General features: G+C 41.5%; 1 protein-coding gene across 1 annotated transcript in view; it reads left to right on the top strand.

Moving 5' to 3' along the window:
- LOC103524768 (titin) overlaps window positions 1–24,857 on the top strand; it is a 185,309-nt gene that overhangs the window by 128,424 nt on the left and 32,028 nt on the right. The window contains 18 exon segments of the mRNA XM_026819934.1: window positions 44–263; window positions 807–1,019; window positions 1,495–1,638; window positions 2,149–2,339; window positions 13,168–13,378; window positions 13,924–14,139; window positions 15,078–15,254; window positions 16,516–16,868; window positions 17,319–17,536; window positions 18,031–18,082; window positions 18,535–18,780; window positions 19,148–19,366; window positions 19,948–20,142; window positions 21,138–21,366; window positions 22,468–22,775; window positions 23,368–23,574; window positions 24,130–24,388; window positions 24,663–24,802. Coding sequence (XP_026675735.1) covers window positions 44–263; window positions 807–1,019; window positions 1,495–1,638; window positions 2,149–2,339; window positions 13,168–13,378; window positions 13,924–14,139; window positions 15,078–15,254; window positions 16,516–16,868; window positions 17,319–17,536; window positions 18,031–18,082; window positions 18,535–18,780; window positions 19,148–19,366; window positions 19,948–20,142; window positions 21,138–21,366; window positions 22,468–22,775; window positions 23,368–23,574; window positions 24,130–24,388; window positions 24,663–24,802 — 3,798 coding nt within the window.

The raw sequence follows: 24,857 nt of genomic DNA on the forward strand, positions 1-24,857 counted from the left end.
GTTCACTGTTATTAAATTCAAATCTTAACCCTTTCGCGTTCAGGTGGAATGGTTCCGCAACGAGAAACCCCTGGAGGACAGTTCCCGTATCACTACTAAGCATGACTTTGGCTACGTCGCTATGGACCTATCCCATGTCCGTGCTGAGGATGAGGGCATCTATATCTGTAAAGCTACCAATGCTCTGGGTGAAGCTGTCACTACCGCTAGCATGAAGATTAAAACCAAGGCTGGTCTGCAGCTTGAGACTCAACACCCTGAAGGTAAGTGATGGAAGCAAAAATTCTAGAGGGTTAAAGTCACTGTATAACTGCTCCTCTTCTCTCTCTCCCAGCTCAACCAAGACTGCGGGAGTAAAGGGACTTTTCAGTCTCATTCTGGCAGGATAAACAAGGTATATTCTATTCTATTCTATAACTGTTAAGGTAGAAACACACTACTATCACGTCACGTGAAGTCTGAAAGGTGTAGTTCAAAGTACTACCCTCATGTTACGTAATGGTAGTGTGACAGGGGTTGTAATATCCATTCGGCTGCAAGCTATCCGCCTAGTCAAGTTAACCCTGCTTACTCACAGCGCCTGAGTGAGGCCGGGAAATGTCAACAGCACGTCATTGCCCGGATGGTCACGCAGTCGATCGATGTCGACTGAACCGTCCACACTGCCTCGATTTACATATCTCGTCGATGGATGACCGGCCGGTCGACTATGTTTGGGCATACCTTTATTTTAGAGGTTACCAATAGGTTGTCCAATTATAAAATAATAACTTGTTCAACAAAAACGCCATCTTTCTTGTTCACAGGACTGAAGAAGATTCAAGAGCTGGAACAACCAGCCAGCCCCATGCCTCAGGAACCAGAGAGGCAATATGAGAAACCCATCTTCACTCAGTTGCTTACCGGTACCTCCGAGATCATGGAAGGCCAGAGTGCCCATTACGATTGTCGTGTTGTCCCCGTGGGAGATCCTACCATGCGATTCGAGTGGTTCGTGAATGGAGTCGAACTCAAGATGGGTAAGTTTATGGGTTTTCAATATCCGTAGATCTATTCTCGAAATAGTGCTTTGAAAAACTTCGAATATTAATTATCTATCAAGTGAACAATTTAAACAAATTCTTTATGCACAGTGGACTACTCTTGAATTCCTAAACAATTACCGAATTAATATTTTTTTGATTTTTTCCCTCGTGTTTTTTCTGTTAACTTCCAAACGTTTAGCTTATGTCCATATTTTCCTTAGTTACCATCCACTTCTTTAGCTTTTTTTCGTATTTTCTCTGGTTTACTTCCACCATACTTCCATCTATTTTTGTTTCATACGTTCGTAACTTACGCTTAACATTTGCTTTGTTTCACTACCACCTGTTTAGCTTTGGTTTACTTCCACCTGTTTATGTTTAATATTGAACTTATGTTTAACATTTGGTTCACCTCTTCCTGTTTATGTTTCATATTAAATTATGTTTAACATATGTTTCACCTTCGCAGGCTCCAGATTCCACGTCCAACACGACTTTGGTTACGTGACTCTGGATATTACCAAGTGTGTACCGGCAGACTCTGGTGTGTACATGTGTAAAGCTATCAACAGAGCTGGAGAGGCAGTCTCTTCCACTTCGCTCAAGGTCAAATGTAAGTTCAATACTTTTAACCGAACCTCAACTCTCCTTTTGTGGGAGGTCTCCAAGGTGGACTATGTGTGAACACAGCTTTAGAATCTTTCAATAGAAGATTAATCTAAGTTGGGAACTTGTTAAAGAAATGAAAAATGTACTTTGCTAGTATCAAAAGAGTTGTTGGAATCACAAACTTAGACCCGGTTATAATCACCCTTACAAACTCTCGCATCCCTTTACTCATGGTAACCACAAACTTAGATCCGGTTATAATCACCCTTACAAACTCTCGCATCCCTTTACTCATGGTAAAATTAACGAATAACTAATGAAAGTAATGAAACATATCTGACCTTTTTGCAGCTAAATCTGACATCGTAAGCGAATCTCTTCAGCCCGATGCCTGGAAGAAGATCCAACTGAAGGAGGCGGAAATGAACAAGGTGCCTGAAATGTTCATCGACACTCATGGTGAAATTAACGAATTACCAATGAAAGTAATGAAACATGTCTGGCCTTTTTGCAGCTAAATCTGACATTGTAAGCGAATCTCTTCAGCCCGATGCCTGGAAGAAGATCCAACTGAAGGAGGCGGAAATGAACAAGGTGCCTGAAATGTTCATCGACACCCGTCCTCAGCAAGCACCCGTGTTCACCACTCACCTGGAAAATCAGCATCAACTACAGGAAGCCCAACATGTTCATCTGGAAGCTCAGGTATGATTCTGAGATTTACCTTCTAAGGGTTCTTTTCTACCTACCTACCACTGCATACCAGAGATCTACCAACTACAGGAAGAAACAAACAGGGAAGAGTTTTAAGCTGACAGTCTAAATAAAGCACTACTTATACTTATACTACCTTCTAAGGGTTCTTTTTTACCTACCTACCACTACATACCAGAGATCTACCAACTACAGGAAGAAACAAACAGGGAAGAGTTTTAAGCTGACAGTCTAAATAAAGCACTACTTATACTTATATAGCTTGTCTGGGTGGGAGACTTTAAACAGGGAGTAGACCAGCTTAGTCTGGCTGGGGAACTTCAAACAGGGAGTAGACCAGCTTAAGTTTGGCTTTGGGACTTTAAACAGGGAGTATAACAGCCTGAATTTCCCTTGCTAAAGAAATAGCACTGGGGGACTTTAAACAGGGAGTAGACCAGCTTAGTCTGGCTGGGGAACTTCAAACAGGGAGTAGACCAGCTTAGTCTGGCTAGGGGACTTTAAACAGGGAGTAGACCAGCTTAAGTTTGGCTTTGGGACTTTAAACAGGGAGTATAACAGCCTGAATTTCCCTTGCTAAAGAAATAGCAAAGGTTGAGTGCGAAAGGCATCCACTCGTGAAAATTTTGTAGTCAAAACCAAATGTCAGCTAAAAGCAATCACTCTTGCTAGAGCTGATTGAGAGGCTGACGAAAAACGCCGACCCCGTTTATACACGGGAAAAGGCGAAGAAGAAGAAGATTGTAAAATCTATGTATGTGATAAATACAATGATATGTTTATTCTCTTCAGGTTGAACCAAGGGCCGACCCAAACCACACACTCCAGGTTGACGCTAATCTCTGCCTGGCCCCACTTATTAGTAGCGCGGCACGTGTACACTCCCGTGTCCTCTATCTTGGTGCCCAGGATCTCCAGTACGACCATACCAAACGCATGCACAGTGCGGATGCGGTGACTGGCCTCTATGGGTTTGCCGTTGTAGAGGAACTCGACGGTCATGGTTTGGTCTCCCACCGGGATGAGAGAGGCCTCGAAGTGAGCGATCTCGCCTTCGCTGAGGTTGCTGAGATGTTGGAACTGTAGTGAAAAGAGGGGATAGTTATGATTTACAAATAGCCTTTCTTTGGGATGGGTATTTACAAATAGCCTTTTCTATTTTATTTAATTAGGAACGTTAAAAAATGGCTTAATCTTGTAGTGCAAAGGAGGTACTACAGATATGTATTTCAATTTATTTATTCTGTGTAATAGACGAATTTCCTAAAAGATAAGCCTATAGTTTAACAAAATATAAACACAGATGTACCTACAAAGTACCTTTTTACAGTTTCTCAAAAATTGATGTTGTTTGAAGATTTTAACTAGATAGATATTCGGTATAGGCAACATATAACAATAACACTCATAGGTACAGATGCAGAACAGTAATTTGAACCCTTTCTCAAGCATGCAAAGATGAGCTTTCCTCTCATTGCATTGTTTTGGAAACATAATTTGAAACACTACAAAAATCATGGATACGTGCAGGTTGAGCTGGTAAATTAATAAAGGGTCAATAATAATCCTTGATCAAAACAGTAGACGGAAAAATGCAGGATTCAATTCGGAACAAAATGCGCTGCATGGACGAATAAGTAAGAGGACCATCACAAATCTCCAAAGACGATTTACCTATGAAATGAATCAATTGCCCGATTTCACATTAAGGTAGCAAACTACTAACTTACTCCAATAGATCAGACGCGGTCAAACTTTCTTGACTTGGCGGGGCGGAGCGCTACCGCGCTCCTTAATACCTATGGAGTTTATTTAAAACCGGGCAAATTTCGGTGATTTCGTGCATGAAAGTATTCCAGTACCTGTGTTAAAGATTGGTTTCATAGCCGATATACATAAAAGAAGCAGATACTTTCGTAAGTTATTTGAACATGAAGTTTGGTACACACGCTACGTATACCATTTATCGTAGCATGTATACCAAAGCAACTCAAACAGTTGCTTTGCCTTTATGAATATCAGCTATAACTTCTCAAATTCGAGTCCGAATTTTTCACTTGTTATAACTCTAACAATATGACCATCACCAGGGAGTAAAGGAGCCATCACCAAAAAAATCAAAACGGGGGATCAAACCTGAACAATAAACATAGGGAATTGGGGCTCTTCTCGGGCAAAGCTTTGTCTCCTTACGTAATATTCCGGCTGTGGAAGAAGGGTAATAAGTACAAAGGCGTCAGAGATAGGGAGAATATGGCAGTTTACACCGCATCGATAGGGTTAAAAAAAAATCTAGTCCCTTTAAAATCCCAACCCAACTAGGTTCTTTGCTCCTTTCAGAAATGTGGTAGGTTCGTTCTTCAATATTTTTGAAGTCAAAAGACTCGAAATTATTTATTTATTTATTTATTTATTTGATTACACGCTAAGCATCACGGCCATGTGTGAGACTCGAAATTAAATCGACATAAAAATAAATCGTATTTTCAAACCTTCAAACAGTTAACTACCATATTGTTAAAGGGCCTAAAAGGAGAAAGAAAAGAAATGGAAGAGGTTTCCAGGAAGAAAAAAAAAAATAAACAAAAATAAGTCCCTTCTTTTTAAGAACTTCTTGTTTTGAACGTTCAGTAGGTAGAAAAAGTCCCAATTAGATGAACAATATTGGACAGTAGTCTAATACACTATACACCAAACGATCCAACTCACCTCTGAAGTAAACTGGGGCGGGCGACCATCTTCGGAGTCGGGCACTCCAGCCGGTTGTCTCCTCAGCTTAGAGCAAGTTATTCTATTATACCAACAGTTTAATAGAGCACGTCTTTATTGATATAATTTTGTTCATATGATTTATAAGTTATGAACAATTTCCTTACCATACCATAAAGAATAGAATAGAATATACCTTCTTTAGACTGCTGGGATAGGACTGAAAAGTCCCTCTACCCCCACAGTCTAACCAAGATCTTATGGGATATACCTTATGCCACTTACCAGAGGGACTAATTGTGCTATTTCGATTGTCTGCTAACTATGCAGGTATTTGTAGCTCTCGAAATATTTGAAATTAATATTGCTCACTTATTATCCGAAAAGTTTCTTTTGTCCTACCCATGCAATCCTAAACTACAACAGTTTGTCCCAATTCATTCATATTAGCTTCCTTCAAAAGATAAGATAATCTCCCAGAGGGCAACATAATATGTATTTATAATACTCAATGGCCAAACCTGTCTTACCTCGGGTAGTTGGGACTCCAATATGAGGTTTGTCTTGGACACACACTTGAGACTGGCTTTAGTCACATCGGATCCATACTTGTTGGTAGCCCGACACTCATAGACACCAGAATTCTCTTCGTAGCAGTACAGGATGTCGAGAATGACAATACCAAAGTCGTGGAACGTACGGTACCGGTGACCGTGTGGCAGCTTCTTGCCGTTGTAGAACCATTCGACCTGAAGAAAGAACCTCGGGTAGTTGGGACTCCAATATGAGGTTTGTCTTGGACACACACTTGAGACTGGCTTTAGTCACATCGGATCCATACTTGTTGGTAGCCCGACACTCATAGACACCAGAATTCTCTTCGTAGCAGTACAGGATATCGAGGATGACAATACCAAAGTCGTGGAACGTACGGTACCGGTGACCGTGTGGCAGCTTCTTGCCGTTGTAGAACCATTCGACCTGAAGAAAGAGTAGAGAATAAATATACCTTGTTTATCCTGCTCGGATAGGTCTGAAAAGTTACCCTAGCAGTCTAAACAAAATCTCATATATTTGATGGAAGCTTCTTGCCGTTGTAGGACCATTCGACCTGAAGAAAGAGAAGAATTTTTGGTACATGGCTGGACGATAAAATTATAATAATTGATCTATTACAGGTTAAGAAAAAGCAACCAACAATGACGGTCAGAACTGCAGATTTCAGGCAAAGTCATTTAAATTTGGCACAGAGATTCGATAAATTTGTAGAACAAATATGTCCCTGGGCCGCACTTCCAGACGGTACTGTTCGGCCGGTATTCAGGGCCAAAGTACCTACCTCTATTTAGGGCTAAGGGGAAAAAATTCAAAGGAATTCGCTTTTCTCTAGACTGTAACTTTAGCCTCAGGTCGCTCAAATTTTGCAGAGAGATTCGACCATTTATGAGGATCAAAAATGTCCGCAGCCCGGACCTCGAGAAATGTATGGTTCGGCGGTTATTCAGGACCAAAGTTTAGCTATTTCGGGGCTATACGGGAAAAACCTGAAAAGTTACCCTAGCAGTCTAAACAAAATCTCATATATTTGATGGAAGCTTCTTGTCGTTGTAGGACCATTCGACCTGTAGAAAGAGAGGAATTTTTGGTACATGGCTGGACGATAAAATTATAATAATTGGTCTATTACAAGTTTTTTTTTTTCTTTTTTTTTTAAAGCAACCAACAATGACGGTCAGAACTGCAGATTTCAGGCAAAGTCATTTAAACTTGACACAGAGATTCGACAAATTATGTAGAACAAATATGTCCCTGGGCCGCACTTCCAGACGGTACTGTTCCGCCGGTATTCAGGGCCAAAGTACCTACCTCTATTTAGGGCTAAGGGGAAAAAGTTCAAAGGAATTCGCTTTTCTCTAGACTGTAACTTTAGCCTCAGGTCGCTCAAATTTTGCAGAGAGATTCGATCATCTATGAGGATTAAAAGTGTCCGCAGCCCGGACCTCGCGAAATGTATGGTTCTGCCGTTATTTAGGACCAAAGTTCAGCTATTTCGGGGCTATACGGGAAAAAGTTCAAAAAGAATTCGCACTTCCCAGGATTTTAGATGTCAATTTACACAGATATTTGGTAAATTATGTATATCAAAATATATGTAGATCCCTGGGCCGTGCCTCCGGAAGGTAAGGTTCTCCCGTTCTTCAAGGATAAATCTTTACTTACCACTAGATCAGGATCTGTGACCGGGGTCAGTCTCGCTTCGAAGTGAGCGCTCTGGCCTTCTTTCAGCTGCGTGACGTCACTAATCTGGGTGATAAACTTGGGCGCCTCAGCCACGGGGGCGGCTTGGGCCACGGGTTGTTGACCTTGGGACGGGAAAAAGTTCGAAAAGAGTTCGCACTTCTCAGGATTTTAGATGTCAATTTACACAGAGATTTGGTAAATTAAGTATATCAAAATATATGTAGATCCCTGGGCCGTGCCTCCGGAAGGTACGGTTCTCCCGTTGTTCAAGGATAAATCTTTACTTACCACTAGATCAGGATCTGTGACCGGGGTCAGTCGCGCTTCGAAGTGAGCGCTCTGGCCTTCCTTCAGCTGCGTGACGTCACTAATCTGGGTGATAAACTTGGGCGCCTCAGCCACGGGGGCGGCTTGGGCCACGGGTTGTTGACCTTGGGCGTTCTCTAGTTCGCGGATACGGGCGAGAGATTCGGGCTGCAGAGAGTCCAAGTAGACGCCGCCCTTGCCGAAACATTTGATGGTGGCGCGGGTGAAGTCTTCGCCATACCTGAAGAATAGAGTAGAATAGATTAATAGAATGGAGGAAAGCGTGTTTATTCTGCCCGAATAGGAATTAAAAACCGAAGAGAGAAGGAGAACAGGACAGTAGAAAGCCGTTTAGAGAACGAACCTTATACATCTGTTTAGAATAAAATTCTCCCCGGGCGGGAATCGAGCCCGGAACCTAAAGGTTAAATGGCAGACGATGGTACCCTCCAAGGTAGCCAGACTGGCAAAAAGTCCGTTTATTGAAAGACATTTTTCTACAGTCTCATATTGACAGACATTTTGGGCTTCCGCACAAAAAAAACGTCGAAATAGGATCAACATTAGATTCGTACAAGCTTATCCCAGCTTTTGGGGCATTTGGACCTACACCTAAGCCTCAGAGTGGGCTTTTTGTGTATGGAGTTAAGCTGAAGGATCAACATAAGGGCCACTTCAGAAAAAAACTTAAATGACCAAAATGTTGTGCCAAGACAAAAAAAAAACTTGACTCACTTGTTCCAGGCACGACACACGTACTCTCCAGAGTCGTGCGACTGTACATAGGCAATGTCCATGACCACGAAGCCAAAGTCGGATACCATCTTGACTCGGTTCTTGTGGAAGATGGGCTTTCCGTTGTGGAACCATTCGACCTTGAGTTCAGGGTCATTGACCGGGGTAAGGGTACATTCGAAGTGGGCAGAGTCTCCGTCCTTGAGACCTTCCAGACTCTGCAACCAATCAGATGGAGGGAAGGTTAGTAGGTGATGAGGATGAAGGAGGGGGTGGAGTAGAATGTGACTTGGTTGGTTGTCCTGCTCAAATAGAACTGAAAAGTTACCACCGCCATGGGCGGATACAGCCATTTGGTTTTGAGGGGACACAAATTGAAGAGGATGTGTCGACGGGGGCCCACGGCCCAAAGCTGTGCCCCCCAAGGTACGGCACAACGCCTTTCTCTCATAAAAAATCTGGGGGGCCTGGGTTCCCCCGGTGTATTCGCCATGATCACTGCGTTTTTTTTTTTTAGATATAAACCCAGATTTTAGCAAACGTACGTAATATTCTTCTACTATTTTCCTGATTTCTGCAATAGGATTTCATTATTAGGTTTTTCTTTTCTACCAATAGCCCTCTCTAGAGCCCAGTATTAAAGCTCACCCAGATAAAAGTGTAACTTACCTTGATATGAGAAGTAAACTTGGGCGGCTGTCCCTTGGACTTGTCCACACACTCCAGGTTGACGCTAATCTCTGCCTGACCCCACTTATTAGTAGCGCGGCACGTGTACACTCCCGTATCCTCTATCTTGGTGCCTAGGATCTCCAGTACGACCATACCAAACGCATGCACAGTCCGGATGCGGTGACTGGCCTCTATGGGTTTGCCGTTGTAGAGGAACTCGACGGTCATGGTTTGGTCTCCCACCGGGATGAGAGAGGCCTCAAAGTGAGCGATCTCGCCTTCGCTGAGGTTGCTGAGATGTTGGAACTGTAGTGAAAAGAGGGGATAGTTATGATTTACTAATAGCCTTTCTTTGGAATGTATTTTATATAATTAGGAACGTTAAAAAATGGCTTAATTTTGTAGTGCAAAGGAGGTACTACAGATAGGTATCTATTTCAATTTATTTATTCTGTGAAATGAGACGAATTTCCTAAAAGATAAGCCTACAGTTTAACAAAATATAAATACGGATATACCTACAAAATACCTTTTTACAGTTTCTCAAAAATTGATGTTGTTTGAAGATTTTAACTCGATAGATATTCGGTATAGGCAACATATAACAATAACACTCATAGGTACAGATGCAGAACAGTAATTTGAACTCTTTCCCAAGCATGCAAAGATGAGCTTTTTTTTTTTTTTTTTTTTTTTACGGATAAATCTATTATAAAACAAAAAAATTCTTTGGGATGGGTATTTACAAATAGCCTTTTCTATTTTATTTAATTAGGAACGTTAAAAAATGGCTTAATCTTGTAGTGCAAAGGAGGTACTACAGATATGTATTTCAATTTATTTATTCTGTGTAATAGACGAATTTCCTAAAAGATAAGCCTATAGTTTAACAAAATATAAACACAGATGTACCTACAAAGTACCTTTTTACAGTTTCTCAAAAATTGATGTTGTTTGAAGATTTTAACTAGATAGATATTCGGTATAGGCAACATATAACAATAACACTCATAGGTACAGATGCAGAACAGTAATTTGAACCCTTTCTCAAGCATGCAAAGATGAGCTTTCCTCTCATTGCATTGTTTTGGAAACATAATTTGAAACACTACAAAAATCATGGATACGTGCAGGTTGAGCTGGTAAATTAATAAAGGGTCAATAATAATCCTTGATCAAAACAGTAGACGGAAAAATGCAGGATTCAATTCGGAACAAAATGCGCTGCATGGACGAATAAGTAAGAGGACCATCACAAATCTCCAAAGACGATTTACCTATGAAATGAATCAATTGCCCGATTTCACATTAAGGTAGCAAACTACTAACTTGAACTCCAATAGATCAGATACCTATGGAGTTTATTTAAAACCGGGCAAATTTCGGTAATTTCGTGCATGAAAGTATTCCAGTACCTGTGGTTAAGATTGGTTTCATAGCTGATATACATAAAAGAAGCAGATATTTTCGTAAGTTATTTGAACATGAAGTTTGGTACACACGCTACGTATACCAATTATCGTAGCATGTATACCAAAGCAACTCAAACAGTTGCTTTGCCTTTATGAATATCAGCTATAACTTCTCAAATTCGAGTCCGAATTTTTCACTTGTTATAACTCTAACAATATGACCATCACCAGGGAGTAAAGGAGCCATCACCAAAAAAATCAAAACGGGGGATCAAACCTGAACAATAAACATAGGGAATTGGGGCTCTTCTCGGGCAAAGCTTTGTCTCCTTACGTAATATTCCGGCTGTGGAAGAAGGGTAATAAGTACAAAGGCGTCAGAGATAGGGAGAATATGGCAGTTTACACCGCATCGATAGGGTTAAAAAAAAATCTAGTCCCTTTAAAATCCCAACCCAACTAGGTTCTTTGCTCCTTTCAGAAATGTGGTAGGTTCGTTTTTCAAGATTTTTGAAGTCAAAAGACTCGAAATTAAAACGACATAAAAATAAATCGTATTTTCAAACCTTCAAACAGTTAACTACCATACTGTTAAACGGCCTAGAAGGAGAAAGAAAGAAAAATTGAAGAGGTTTCCAGGAAGAAAAAAAAAATAAAGAAAAATAAGTCCCTTCTTTTTAAGAACTTCTTGTTTTGAACGTTCAGTAGGTAGAAAAAGTCCCAATTAGATGAACAATATTGGACAGTAGTCTAATACACTATACACCAAACGATCCAACTCACCTCTGAAGTAAACTGGGGCGGGCGACCATCTTCGGAGTCGGGCACTCCAGCCGGTTGTCTCCTGAGGGACTCTTCCAGATCCTGGATCTTCTCCAGACCCTCCTCGCCCTTCGGGTGCTGGGTACGCTCTATGAGGGACTCCTTGGTGGAGCAGTAGATAGTGGTAGAGGTGAAGGTCTCACCGGCCAGATTCCAGGCACGACAGGTGTAGATACCTTGGTCGCGGTCGTACACTTCGGTCAGATCGAGGGTGACGAAACCGAAGTCCGCTGTGGTCTTGAATCGGGAACCTACGCGCGAGAGATAGGACAAGATGTATCAATAAAATGTACCTACATAATAATTTCCCCTAAACTTATCTTATAACATTTTTCCTGTTCAAAGTGATTAGAGGTGCTACAGTCCCTGAGTCTGTGTCGTAGCATGTCCATCCAGTAATAAAAGTCCCAGAGGACCAAAAAAGAGAGAAAACACTTTCTAATTTAGGTGTTCAATAATTTCCCACAACACCTTCTAATTCCTCACTAAGTCCATAGATGGCATTAATCCCAACTCTGTTCGAACTTTGTTTCTTCGTAATGTATAATTTCTACTGACTGGAATATGTAATTCCATGCAAACAATTAAAAAAAAAGTGTGATCAAATATTTTGATAATAAAACATTGACACATAGGTACGTAATTCAATTGACACATACCTAATTCCAAAGGTTTTCCATTGAAGATCCATTCGATCTTGAGGTTGGGATCATTCTTGGGTTCAACCTGGGCCTCTAGATGCAATGGCTGAGCCTCTCCCAGCTTGAACTCTGGCTTGAGAGGTACAATGAACACCGGTTTGGCGAAGGTCTCTTCGGGGCCGGATGGTTGGCGTTGGTATTTGCCGGCGAGGGCGTGTTCCACTTCTTGGACCTTTTCCAGACCGGCTGCACCCATTGGGTGTTGCGTTTCCAGGTAGATGTCTTTCTGGCCTGTGGTGGGAGGAATGATAAGAGTTTTTTTTTAATGTCTTTCGTAGATAGATGTCTTCCTGGCCTGTAGTGGGGAGATAAATAAAAGTTTTTTTTTTTTAATGGCTTTCTTTTATCTAGCAGAGATATCTTGGAGGAGCTTTTCCACACAACCACTGAAGGTGACATTTTTATTTATTTCTTTGCAGGCTTTTCCAAAATGACAAGATTTGGGGTGTCTAATATGAATCTAATTAACAAGAATTCTACAATAAACTGTAATTTATTCACTGAACCACTTTAAGTCAAAAATAACACCATTTTCGGATAGAAATCGTACTTGACCGAATACGTCAATTTAAGAACTTTTTATTTTAGATGAATAAGTGAGTACAGAAAAATTTCTTTTTCAACTCTTTTTCAAACTTCAAAGACAAAAAAATGAGTTTTTAACTTACCCAAACATTTGAGGGTGCCAGACGTGGTGGCAGATCCCTTGCTATTGGTAGCCTTCACCATGAATTTAATTAACAATAATTCTACTATAAACTGTAATTTATTCACTAAACCACTTTTAGTCAAAAATAACACAATTTTCGGATAGAAATCGTACTTGACCGAATACGTCAATTTTAAGAACTCTTTATTTTAGATGAATAAGTGAGTACAGAAAAATTTCTTTTTCAACTCTTTTTCAAAAGACAAAAAAATGAGTTTTTAACTTACCCAAACATTTGAGGGTGCCAGACGTGGTGGCAGATCCCTTGCTATTGGTAGCTTTCACCCTTGCTAAAGAAATAGCAAAGGTTGAGTGCGAAAGGTATCCACTCGTGAAAATTTTGTAGTCAAAACCAAATGTCAGCCCAAAGCAATCACTCTTGCTAGAGCTGATTGAGAGGCTGACGAAAAACGCCGACCTCGTCTGTACACGGGAAAAGGCGAAGAAGAAGAAGAAGAAGATTGTAAAATCTATGTATGTGATAAATACAATGATATGTTTATTCTCTTCAGGTTGAACCAAGGGCCGATCCCAATCTGAAAATCGAGTGGTTCAAAAACGGTGTGCCCCTGTCCCTGGGATCGAGAATTCGTAGCACGTTCGATTTCGGTCTGGTCACCCTGTCTATTAATAGTCTGAGAGCCGATGATTCAGCTATCTATACTTGCAAAGCTACTAATCTGCTTGGCGAAGCTGTGTCTACTTGCACGCTCAAGATTGAAGGTGAGTGTACCTGGGACTTTGTTTATAGAGGTCCTTTCAATAATGAACCCCTAATCCCGATTCTCAGGCTGGAGGACCTTAAACTGGGAACAGACCAGTGTCTTGCTTTGGGACTATAATTAGATATCAGAGCAGCCAAACCCTAACCAGCCTGAAGAGCTGCAGGTTACAAATGGTTTAAGTATCAGGCTTTAAACGAAAAGCACAAGTCCTCATGATGGTTGACTGCGGTTGGGGGCGGACCAAGTAATCTTGGCTAGAGACCATGAACCCCCCTCGCTGCAGCTACACCGCCTCAAGAACAAAGAACAACAATCCCAATTTTAATAACTTATTACAGAATAGATTTGTTAGTAGGTCGGTGTTCTTTTTACCAACTGATTGGCCCATCTTCGAATCCCAACAAACTCTCTCCATTCTTCCACCTCCTTCTACTGCCCCTAATGCACATGCTTGCTTCATGCCGATTTTCAATTTCAAAATTGAGACAAAAAGAGAGGTTTTCTGTTTAAAACATTAACAACCTATTATCCCACTTGTTTCAGATCGTCACTGGCTCCTGAACAAGTCGCTCCGACCGGACGCCCTGCCTCTCATTGAAGATCTGGAGAAACCCAAGGAGGTTCGCAAGGATGAGCCCGAACTAGTGTTCGATTCCCCGGTGTTCATTTCTCATCTGAACGATGTAGAGTGTAAGGAGAACGAGAACGTACACTTCGACTGTCGTGTGGAGCCTTCCAAGGATGCCACCATGAAGATTGGTAAGTTATTGTTGATTGTTGTAGATGTACCCTTACCCCGGTCAATGACCCTGAACTCAAGGTCGAATGGTTCCACAACGGAAAGCCCATCTTCCACAAGAACCGAGTCAAGATGGTATCCGACTTTGGCTTCGTGGTCATGGACATTGCCTATGTACAGTCGCACGACTCTGGAGAGTACGTGTGTCGTGCCTGGAACAAGTGAGTCAAGTTTTTTTTTTGTCTTGGCACAACATTTTGGTCATTTAAGTTTTTTCTGAAGTGGGCCCTTATGTTGATCCTTCAGCTTAACTCCATACATAAAATGCCCGCTCTGAGGCTTAGGTGTAGGTCCAAATGCCCCAAAAGCTGGGTTAAGCTTGTACGAATATAATGTTGATCCTATTTGGACGTTTTTTTTTTTTTTTTTTTTTTTTTTTTTTGTTATTGTTGATTGTTGTAGTGGCTTCAGCTGTAGCCGAATGGTGGTGACAGAATAAATTAAGGGTATCTCTTTTTCAGCCATACACCGGTATGATGGTCTCTAGCCATGTTTAATTGGCTCGTCTTGAACCGCAGTGAACCATCGTGAGAACTTGTGCTTGTTCTTTAAAAGCAGAGAGAGCCCTTTGAAAACTGCCAGCTAGCTAGGCTGGTTAGGGTTAGCTGTGCTCCTCCCTGTTTATAGTCCCACAGTAAGACACTGGTAGGTCCCCCAGACAGATCTTAAGGTCCCTAGCTTGACCAGCCGATAAGGTAAGCACGTATTATTGCTCATTGGTGGTCCTCACACTAAAAACAATCAACTCTCATATGTCACATTATTCCTCCTTTACAGAATGGTTCGTGAATAACAAACCTCTACCAGCCGGTGCTAAGTTCAAGACCACGCATGACTTTGGCTATGTGGCTCTGGATATTGTAGGAGCTTATGCTGAAGACTCTGGTACCCTTTACAGAATGGTTCGTGAATAACAAGCCCCTACCAGCCGGTGCTAAGTTCAAGACCACGCATGACTTTGGCTATGTGGCTCTGGATATTGTAGGAGCTTATGCTGAAGACTCTGGTATCTACACGGTGAAGGCTACCAATAGCAAGGGATCTGCCACCACGTCTGGCACCCTCAAATGTTTGGGTAAGTTAAAAACTCATTTTTTTGTCTTTGAAGTTTGAATTGGTATACGTAGCGTGTGTACCAAACTTCATGTTCAAATAACTTACGAAAATATCTGCTTCTTTTATGTATATCAGCTATGAAACCAATCTTAACCACAGGTACTGGAATACTTTCATGCACGAAATTACCGAAATTTGCCCGGTTTTAAATAAACTCCATAGGTATCTGATCTATTGGAGTTCAAGTTAGTAGTTTGCTACCTTAATGTGAAATCGGGCAATTGATTCATTTCATAGGTAAATCGTCTTTGGAGATTTGTGATGGTCCTCTTACTTATTCGTCCATGCAGCGCATTTTGTTCCGAATTGAATCCTGCATTTTTCCGTCTACTGTTTTGATCAAGGATTATTATTGACCCTTCATTAATTTACCAGCTCAACTTGCACGTATCCATGATTTTTGTAGTGTTTCAATTTATGTTTCCAAAACAATGCAATGAGAGGAAAGCTATATATATTTTTTTTTTCTTATATACATAAATTTTACCCCCAAATCACTTATCAAATGAATATGTTTAAGACTTTATTTACCTAGTAGTTAAGATATTATATTGATATATTGTTTAAGATTTTAGTTAAGATTAATAGGTTAAGACTGTAGTTAAGATTAAGTATGTTTAAGATTTTACTATGTAGTCTTAGTTTTATGTTTTTCGATGTATAATGGATGTATCCGTCAATAAATGTTAAATAAAAAAAAAATAATACTATAAATCGTTTTTGCGTCAGACTGCACAATTCCTAATGGTTCAGAGTTAGAGATCAACAGTTCTCAGAAGAAGGTCTTTACTTACTGAGAAAAAGGGCCTTTACGGGCCCCCCCTTAGGCTCGATCTATGTTTATAGCCTAACCTAGGCTACCTGCATATTAAAAATGCAGTCAGTTATTCCTGGCATTTCATTTTCTTCCCACTTTCGAAACATGTAATATTTTATTACTATTTCGATGTTGATTTTATTAATCTTTCAATATAATATTTTTATTAATATTTCGATATTAATATTTTTAATGGGAGCAATAAAAATATTAGAAAACTGCCTGATGGATTCGTTGATTGCAATTTGAATCTTGAAATCAAATACCAAAGAGCTATCAAATCCTAGATAACTGCGTGATCTGAGACACGAACTAACTCCTTTGCACTACAAGATTAAGCCATTTTTTAACGTTCCTAATTAAATAAAATAGAAAAGGCTATTTGTAAATACCCATCCCAAAGAAAGGCTATTTGTAAATCATAACTATCCCCTCTTTTCACTACAGTTCCAACATCTCAGCAACCTCAGCGAAGGCGAGATCGCTCACTTTGAGGCCTCTCTCATCCCGGTGGGAGACCAAACCATGACCGTCGAGTTCCTCTACAACGGCAAACCCATAGAGGCCAGTCACCGCATCCGGACTGTGCATGCGTTTGGTATGGTCGTACTGGAGATCCTAGGCACCAAGATAGAGGATACGGGAGTGTACACGTGCCGCGCTACTAATAAGTGGGGTCAGGCAGAGATTAGCGTCAACCTGGAGTGTGTGGACAAGTCCAAGGGACAGCCGCCCAAGTTTACTTCTCATATCAAGGTAAGTTACACTTTTATCTGGGTGAGCTTTAATACTGGGCTCTAGAGAGGGCTATTGGTAGAAAAGAAAAACCTAATAATGAAATCCTATTGCAGAAATCAGGAAAATAGTAGAAGAATATTACGTACGTTTGCTAAAATCTGGGTTTATATCTAAAAAAAAAAACGCAGTGATCATGGCGAATACACCGGGGGAACCCAGGCCCCCCAGATTTTTTATGAGAGAAAGGCGTTGTGCCGTACCTTGGGGGGCACAGCTTTGGGCCGTGGGCCCCCGTCGACACATCCTCTTCAATTTGTGTCCCCTCAAAACCAAATGGCTGTATCCGCCCATGGCGGTGGTAACTTTTCAGTTCTATTTGAGCAGGACAACCAACCAAGTCACATTCTACTCCACCCCCTCCTTCATCCTCATCACCTACTAACCTTCCCTCCATCTGATTGGTTGCAGAGTCTGGAAGGTCTCAAGGACGGAGACTCTGCCCACTTCGAATGTACCCTTACCCCGGTCAATGACCCTGAACTCAAGGTCGAATGGTTCCACAACGGAAAGCCCATCTTCCACAAGAACCGAGTCAAGATGGTATCCGACTTTGGCTTCGTGGTCATGGACATTGCCTATGTACAGTCGCACGACTCTGGAGAGTACGTGTGTCGTGCCTGGAACAAGTGAGTCAAGTTTTTTTTTTGTCTTGGCACAACATTTTGGTCATTTAAGTTTTTTTCTGAAGTGGCCCTTATGTTGATCCTTCAGCTTAACTCCATACACAAAAAGCCCACTCTGAGGCTTAGGTGTAGGTCCAAATGCCCCAAAAGCTGGGATAAGCTTGTACGAATCTAATGTTGATCCTATTTCGACGTTTTTTTTGTGCGGAAGCCCAAAATGTCTGTCAATATGAGACTGTAGAAAAATGTCTTTCAATAAACGGACTTTTTGCCAGTCTGGCTACCTTGGAGGGTACCATCGTCTGCCATTTAACCTTTAGGTTCCGGGCTCGATTCCCGCCCGGGGAGAATTTTATTCTAAACAGATGTATAAGGTTCGTTCTCTAAACGGCTTTCTACTGTCCTGTTCTCCTTCTCTCTTCGGTTTTTAAATCCTATTCGGGCAGAATAAACACGCTTTCCTTCATTCTATTAATCTATTCTACTCTATTCTTCAGGTATGGCGAAGACTTCACCCGCGCCACCATCAAATGTTTCGGCAAGGGCGGCGTCAGTTAGTAACTCTGCATTGATTGATATTTATTTATAATATTGGTTTTTGACTAGCTCTTGATTGATTTTCATATTTTATTTAGGTTTTATAGAGGAAACTGTAACAATGGAGGTCTTATCGTTCCAAAATCGAAGGGAGAAGGACAGGATAGGACAAAGCCAGCCGTTCCGAGAACGTCTGTTTCGGTTGAAGTTCGCCGAGGGTGGGAATCTGGGAATTCAAACCCACAACCTAGCGCTTACTGGGCTCCAAGCTAATTAGGCTGGCGAATATGCATACATTTCTTAGTAATACTATGTATCATTGGTACTTAATATTTCAAGTCATATTATCAATATATTAATGTTTTTCTTCTCCAATAATACAAGTCCATTCTGTGAGTTTCATTTTCATTCCACCATTTCCTATATTTATTTTTCACCAAATCCGTCTCCCCTCTCCCTCACAGGATAACCTAGACGTACCCGAAGCGGGCAAGGTTCATTTCGACTGCCGTCTGGAGCCGAAGAGTGACCCTACCATGCGCATCGATTGGTTCTTCAACGGGCGTCCCTTCGCCACTGGGTCCCGTGTTAAGACCGTGTATGATTTCGGCTTCATTTCTCTCGACATGGACTATGTGTATGCTCGGGACTCCGGGGAATATATCTGTCGGGCCACCAACAAGTGGGGCACCGCCATGACCAAGGCTAAGGTCATTTGTAAAGGTGAGTGTGAGAGGTATTGGTAGTTTGTAAAGGCCTGTTCACATTTGTCGTGAGTTTCTTCCGATTTTTTTTTTTTTTTTTTTAAATGACTTTGCCTGAAATCTGCAGTTCTGACCGTCATTGTTGGTTGCTTTAAAAAAAAAAGAAAAAAAAAAACTTGTAATAGACCAATTATTATAATTTTATCGTCCAGCCATGTACCAAAAATTCTTCTCTTTCTTCAGGTCGAATGGTCCTACAACGGCAAGAAGCTTCCATCAAATATATGAGATTTTGTTTAGACTGCTAGGGTAACTTTTCAGGCCTATCCGAGCAGGATAAACAAGGTATATTTATTCTCTACTCTTTCTTCAGGTCGAATGGTTCTACAACGGCAAGAAGCTGCCACACGGTCACCGGTACCGTACGTTCCACGACTTTGGTATTGTCATCCTCGATATCCTGTACTGCTACGAAGAGAATTCTGGTGTGTATGAGTGTCGGGCTACCAACAAGTATGGATCCGATGTGACTAAAGCCAGTCTCAAGTGTGTGTCCAAGACAAACCTCATATTGGAGTCCCAACTACCCGAGGTAAGACAGGTTTGGCCATTGAGTATTATAAATACATATTATGTTGCCCTCTGGGAGATTATCTTATCTTTTGAAGGAAGTTAATATGAATGAATTGGGACAAACTGTTGTAGTTTAGGATTGGATGGGTAGGACAAAAGAAACTTTTCGGATATAAGTGAGCAATATTAATTTCAAATATTTCGACAACTACAAATACCTGCATAGTTTAGCAGACAATCGAAATAGCACAATCAGTCCCTCTGTTTGGTAAGTGGCATAAGGTATATCCCATAAGATCTTGGTTAGACTGCGGGGGTAGAGGGACTTTTCAGTCCTATCCCAGCAGTCTAAAGAAGGTATATTCTATTCTATTCTTTATGGTAAGGTAAGGAAATTGTTCATAACTTATAAATCATATGAACAAAATTATATCAATAAAGAGGTGCTCTATTAAACTGTTGGTATAATAGAATAACTTGCTCTAAGCTGGCAGTCTAAATCAAGCACTACTTATACTTATAACTAGCTTGATTACTATTGTGGTAAGGCCCAAACCGTGAAAACCCACCACTCATTTCGTTCATTCACTTCTCCCCCAGGGTATGGAAGGCGGTCTGGAGAAGATCCAAACTCTGGAGGATGCCGCCCATCTGCGCCGCACAGAGACCGCCGATATAGAACACCGCCAGGCGCCCGTGTTCACCGTACCCCTGTCCAATATTGACGATCTGAGAGAGGGAGAAAACGCCCACTTTGAAGCCCGTCTGACACCCACCGATGATCCGAAACTGAAGGTAAGACGAGCCGCATAATGGGTTAGACTGGGGTTCGAATCCCGGTTGTGAAGAACCACTGGTATCTTTTTGAAGGAACTTACAGAACGAAAAGGAAAGGTAAAATAGTATTGAGAGAAACCTGAGTTTCAAGTCGGATGGCATTCATAAAAAAAAATAGTTAAAAAAAAAGAGGTTTGACAGAAGGAACTGTAACTGCTATGGTCTTATCGTTCCGAAATCGAAGAGAGAAGGAAGACAGGATAGGAGAAAGCCAGCCGTTCCGAGAACGAATATTATCCCATCAGGATAAAATCCGCCCCGGGCGGGAATCGAACCCGCGGCCTAGCGCTTACAAGGCAGACGCACTACCAACTAAGCTAACTAGGCTGGCAACAGCTTTTCTCTTCTTTCCATTTGAAAGTAACAGCTTCTCTCTTCGCTTTCGGGACAAAGTTTTGGAAAACCATTTTGGTTGAAAAAAAATTGAGGGAGAAAGTGCTATCAATACGGTTCTTTCACTTTCTTTTCCCCACTATTGTTTTCCACTACTTACTTTCTTCTATCAACCTCAAGTTGAATGGCCGCAGAAGAAGAGAATGACCGCGATTGCGGTGGAAGGATATGATCAATAGAGACAGATCCAAAAGAGGACAAAATCCAAACACCATCAATATTCATCAGAAATATAATGATAGAATATGGTGGAGAGGCTTTGTACACAGCCGAACTTTGAAGCCCGTCTGACGCCCACCGATGATCCGAAACTGAAGGTAAGACGGGATTCTTATCTTAGAAGCATAGATTAGGCTTAGGGTAAGATTCCAATATAGAACACCGCCAGGCGCCCGTGTTCACCGTACCCCTGTCCAATATTGACGATCTGAGAGAGGGAGAGAACGCCCACTTTGAAGCCTTTCTTCTATGAATGTTACATTTTCAAGTCCAGGGGAAAAAGTGGTCCTTCCAAGTGGTTGAAAATTCCTCAAGTCCTTTCTATAATTTACTTCCCCCAGGTGGAATGGTTCTGGAACGGCAAACCCATGAAGACCGGTTCCCGGTTCCGTACGTTCTGCGACTTTGGTTTCGTCATTCTGGAAATATCGCCCGTGTATCCAGAGGACTGTGGTCAATACTCATGTCGTGCTTATAATGACTATGGTGAGGCTGTCACCTCCGCTAGTATGAAGGTGCAAGGCAAAAGATCCATCATCCTGGAGTCACAGCTACCTAAAGGAATGGAAGGTAAGAGGATGGGTTTTTTTTTTTTTTTTTTTTAGTCCTTAAGTATTTATTTCTTTTCACGAGATATCACCCGTGTATCCAGAGGACTGTGGTCAATACTCGTGTCGGGCTTATAATGACTATGGTGAAGCTGTCACCTCCGCCAGTATGAAGGTGCAAGGCAAACGATCCATCATCCTGGAGTCACAGCTACCTAAAGGAATGGAAGGTAAGAGGATGGTTTTTTTTTATTAGTACTTGAGTATATATTTATTTTGAAAACATTTTACAATACAGCTTTTATGCTTGCTATTAATTTCTATCTGGAAGTACAGCCTGTCATTATTGACCGAACTCAGCAGTGTAGTAGTTAGCGACTAACCTCAGTGATGTACAGAGGGGTTAGCGCCATAGACTTCGGATATGAAGGGTTTTTCGTTCGAGTCTAAATCAAGTCATAAATAGAAATGTATTAAGTGGGAAACCCCATTTGTGATGGATGAGCAATATGAGCATTTAAAGTAGTATTAACACAATTATAATTTCTTTTATAACCATCAGTCTTGAGACCTAGCTGCCTGTGGAAAAACGGATGTTTGCGATTTATTTCTTATCTTCTGTTGTGCGGTAACTCATTTCCCCCGTCCTATGTTGATTAATTTCCTCTCTATTCAACTTCGTCCAGGTACCATCGACAAGATCGCCGAGTTAGAAGGCTACGGTCACGAACGTGAGGACCGTATTGAGGAAGACCTAGGCAAGGCGCCCGAGTTCCTAACCACGCCCACCGACCTGACACTGGCTGAGATATTAATTTGTAGCGACAGTTAATTAACTCTGTCATTATTGACCAAACTCTGCAGCCCATTAAAGATTCTAGCCCATAAAAGATGGCTCAACTGTTAAGTTCTACCATGAACAAAACGTAATTCCCCTTCAGGATTCAATATAATAATCACTGGTACTCTCCTACGGTGTTAACTAATGACTGTATTAACCATCAATAATGTGAATAAGAACTTTTTAGACTGCTGGGGTAAAGGGACTTTTCAGTCCTATTCGGGCAGGATAACCAAGATATATTCTATTCTAATTTTCACCTTTCTATTCACCTACGTCCAGGTACCATCGACAAGATCGCGGAGTTAGAAGGCTATGGTCACGAACGTGAGGACCGTATTGAGGAAGACCTAGGCAAGGCGCCCGAGTTCCTAACCACGCCCACCGACCTGACACTGGCTGAAAGCACCTTGGCTCATTTCGAGTGCCGCCTAACGCCCACCAACGACCCATCCATGACGGTCGAGTGGTTCCATAACGGGAAGGCACTGTCGGCTGGATCCCGAATCAAGACGATTAACGATTTCGGGTTCGTTATTCTGGAGATCAACGACGTCTACCTCCGAGACTCTGGTCTTTACACTTGCAAGGTAAGTGTGTGTCCTTATCACAATTAATCAAATTGGTTCTTCATCTTGATGTAGGACTCAGTAACTATGAATTGAGATAGATAGCTTAGAAAATAGTTCAATATGAATTGAGATCAAGTACGACTGATACTCTTCACTTGGGTCTGTAGGGTTAGTTTTATTTGAAGACATGTTTCGCTCACTGGAATAGCGGCCAAACCGTACCTTCTGTGATACTTTTGATCTACATATAATATCAAATCTCTGTGCCAAGTTCGAGCGACTTTGCCCAAACCTATCCAGACATCAAATAGGTTCAGACTACATCGGTGACTGCCGAGGTATGGAGTAAAGGGACTTTTCAGTCCTATGCGAGCAGTATAATAAGCACTATTACTGTTGAAACCTATCCAGATACCAAATAGGTCCAAAGAAATGACAAGGTGTTTAATTTACTTATTTGTAAAATGTACTCCCCATAATATGTCAAAATATATGAGACCTTGGTTAGACTGCGGGGGAAAAGGACTTTTCAGTCCTATCCCAGCAGGATAAACAAGGTATATTCTATTCTATCTATTTAATTCCCTTTCATTCCTTCTGTCCCTCACAGGCGACCAACAAGCACGGAGAGGCGACAACGTCGTGCAAGCTGACAGTGAAAGGTCGTCAGGGAATAGACGTCGAGCCGCAAGTTTCTGCTATCTTTGCCAACGCAACCAAAAATATTCAGAAGCTTGAGGAAGCTCTGTACAGAAAGGACGAACTTATTCCTGACGAAGAGAAACCGAATCCACCCGTGTTCACTTCCCAACTACAGGTTAGTAACTCTTGATTTTATTATTATTTTAGAGGTGTTATAGGAGGAACCGTAACAACGGAGGTCTTATCGTCCCGAAATCTAGAAGGATAGGATAGGAGAAAGCCAGCCTCTGAGAACGTTATCTGTTTAGATTAAAGTTCACCACGGTTGGGAATCACACCCACAACCTAGCGCTTACAAGGCCCCAAGCCAACTAGGCTGACGAATATACATATGTATTTCTTAGGCCAGGGATTCACTATCAGGTAGACCTGACAGGTACACCTGATCAGTTCACCTAATCAGGTATAACTCTCTCCAGTACCAGGTCAATCAGGTGATGAGCATAAGCACATTGAGCACATACACTATGAGGTAGAACTGACTCTTTCAGATCGACCTGACATCTGATCAGATTTACCGGATAGTGAGTGGGCTGGCCTTAGTAATAGATTGGTACTTAATGTTTTTCTTCTCCAATAATACAAGAACAAGTCTATTCTGAGAGTTTCATTTTCATTTCACCATTTCCCATGTTGATTTTTCACCAAATTGGTTTCGTTTCCCCTACAGGATAACCTAGATGTACCCGAAGCGGGCAAGGTTCATTTCGACTGCCGTCTGGAGCCGAAGAGTGACCCTACCATGCGCATCGATTGGTTCTTCAACGGGCGTCCCTTCGCCACTGGGTCCCGTGTTAAGACCGTGTATGATTTCGGCTTCATTTCTCTCGACATGGACTATGTGTATGCTCGGGACTCCGGGGAATATATCTGTCGGGCCACCAACAAGTGGGGCACCGCCATGACCAAGGCTAAGGTCATTTGTAAAGGTGAGTGTGAGAGGTATTGGTAGTTTGTAAAGGCCTGTTCACATTTGTCGTGAGTTTCTTCCGATTATTTTTTTTTTTTCGAGTGTCCTGTAGGCAATGTAATTTAATTGTGAATGGGCTTTAAGAGAGGTGTAAAGACGACTCCTATGAAGCATTCTGTTACAAATGGAATATCAACCCTATAAGGCACTTGAGTGAATCGGGTTCAACTTCGATGAATTCAATTACAGTCATGTTCTCTTGGACTAACGTTATATTCTTGTTTGTCCTCCAGCCAAGCACGATATAGTGACAGAGTCTCAACTACCGGACAGTATGTCCGCTGAGAAACTGAAGGAGCTGGAGAAGAACTACACTCCTGAAGAAATTGAAGAAGATGAGATCCCTGAGGAACCTCCCAGGTTTATTACAGAGGTAAGAAACCTTTTTTAAAGTAAATCCCGACCTTTTTAAAGTAATAATTGAAATT

Source organism: Diaphorina citri, unplaced genomic scaffold, assembly GCF_000475195.1.
Source record: "Diaphorina citri unplaced genomic scaffold, Diaci psyllid genome assembly version 1.1 scaffold6, whole genome shotgun sequence".
Taxonomy (NCBI): Eukaryota; Metazoa; Arthropoda; class Insecta; order Hemiptera; family Psyllidae; genus Diaphorina; species Diaphorina citri.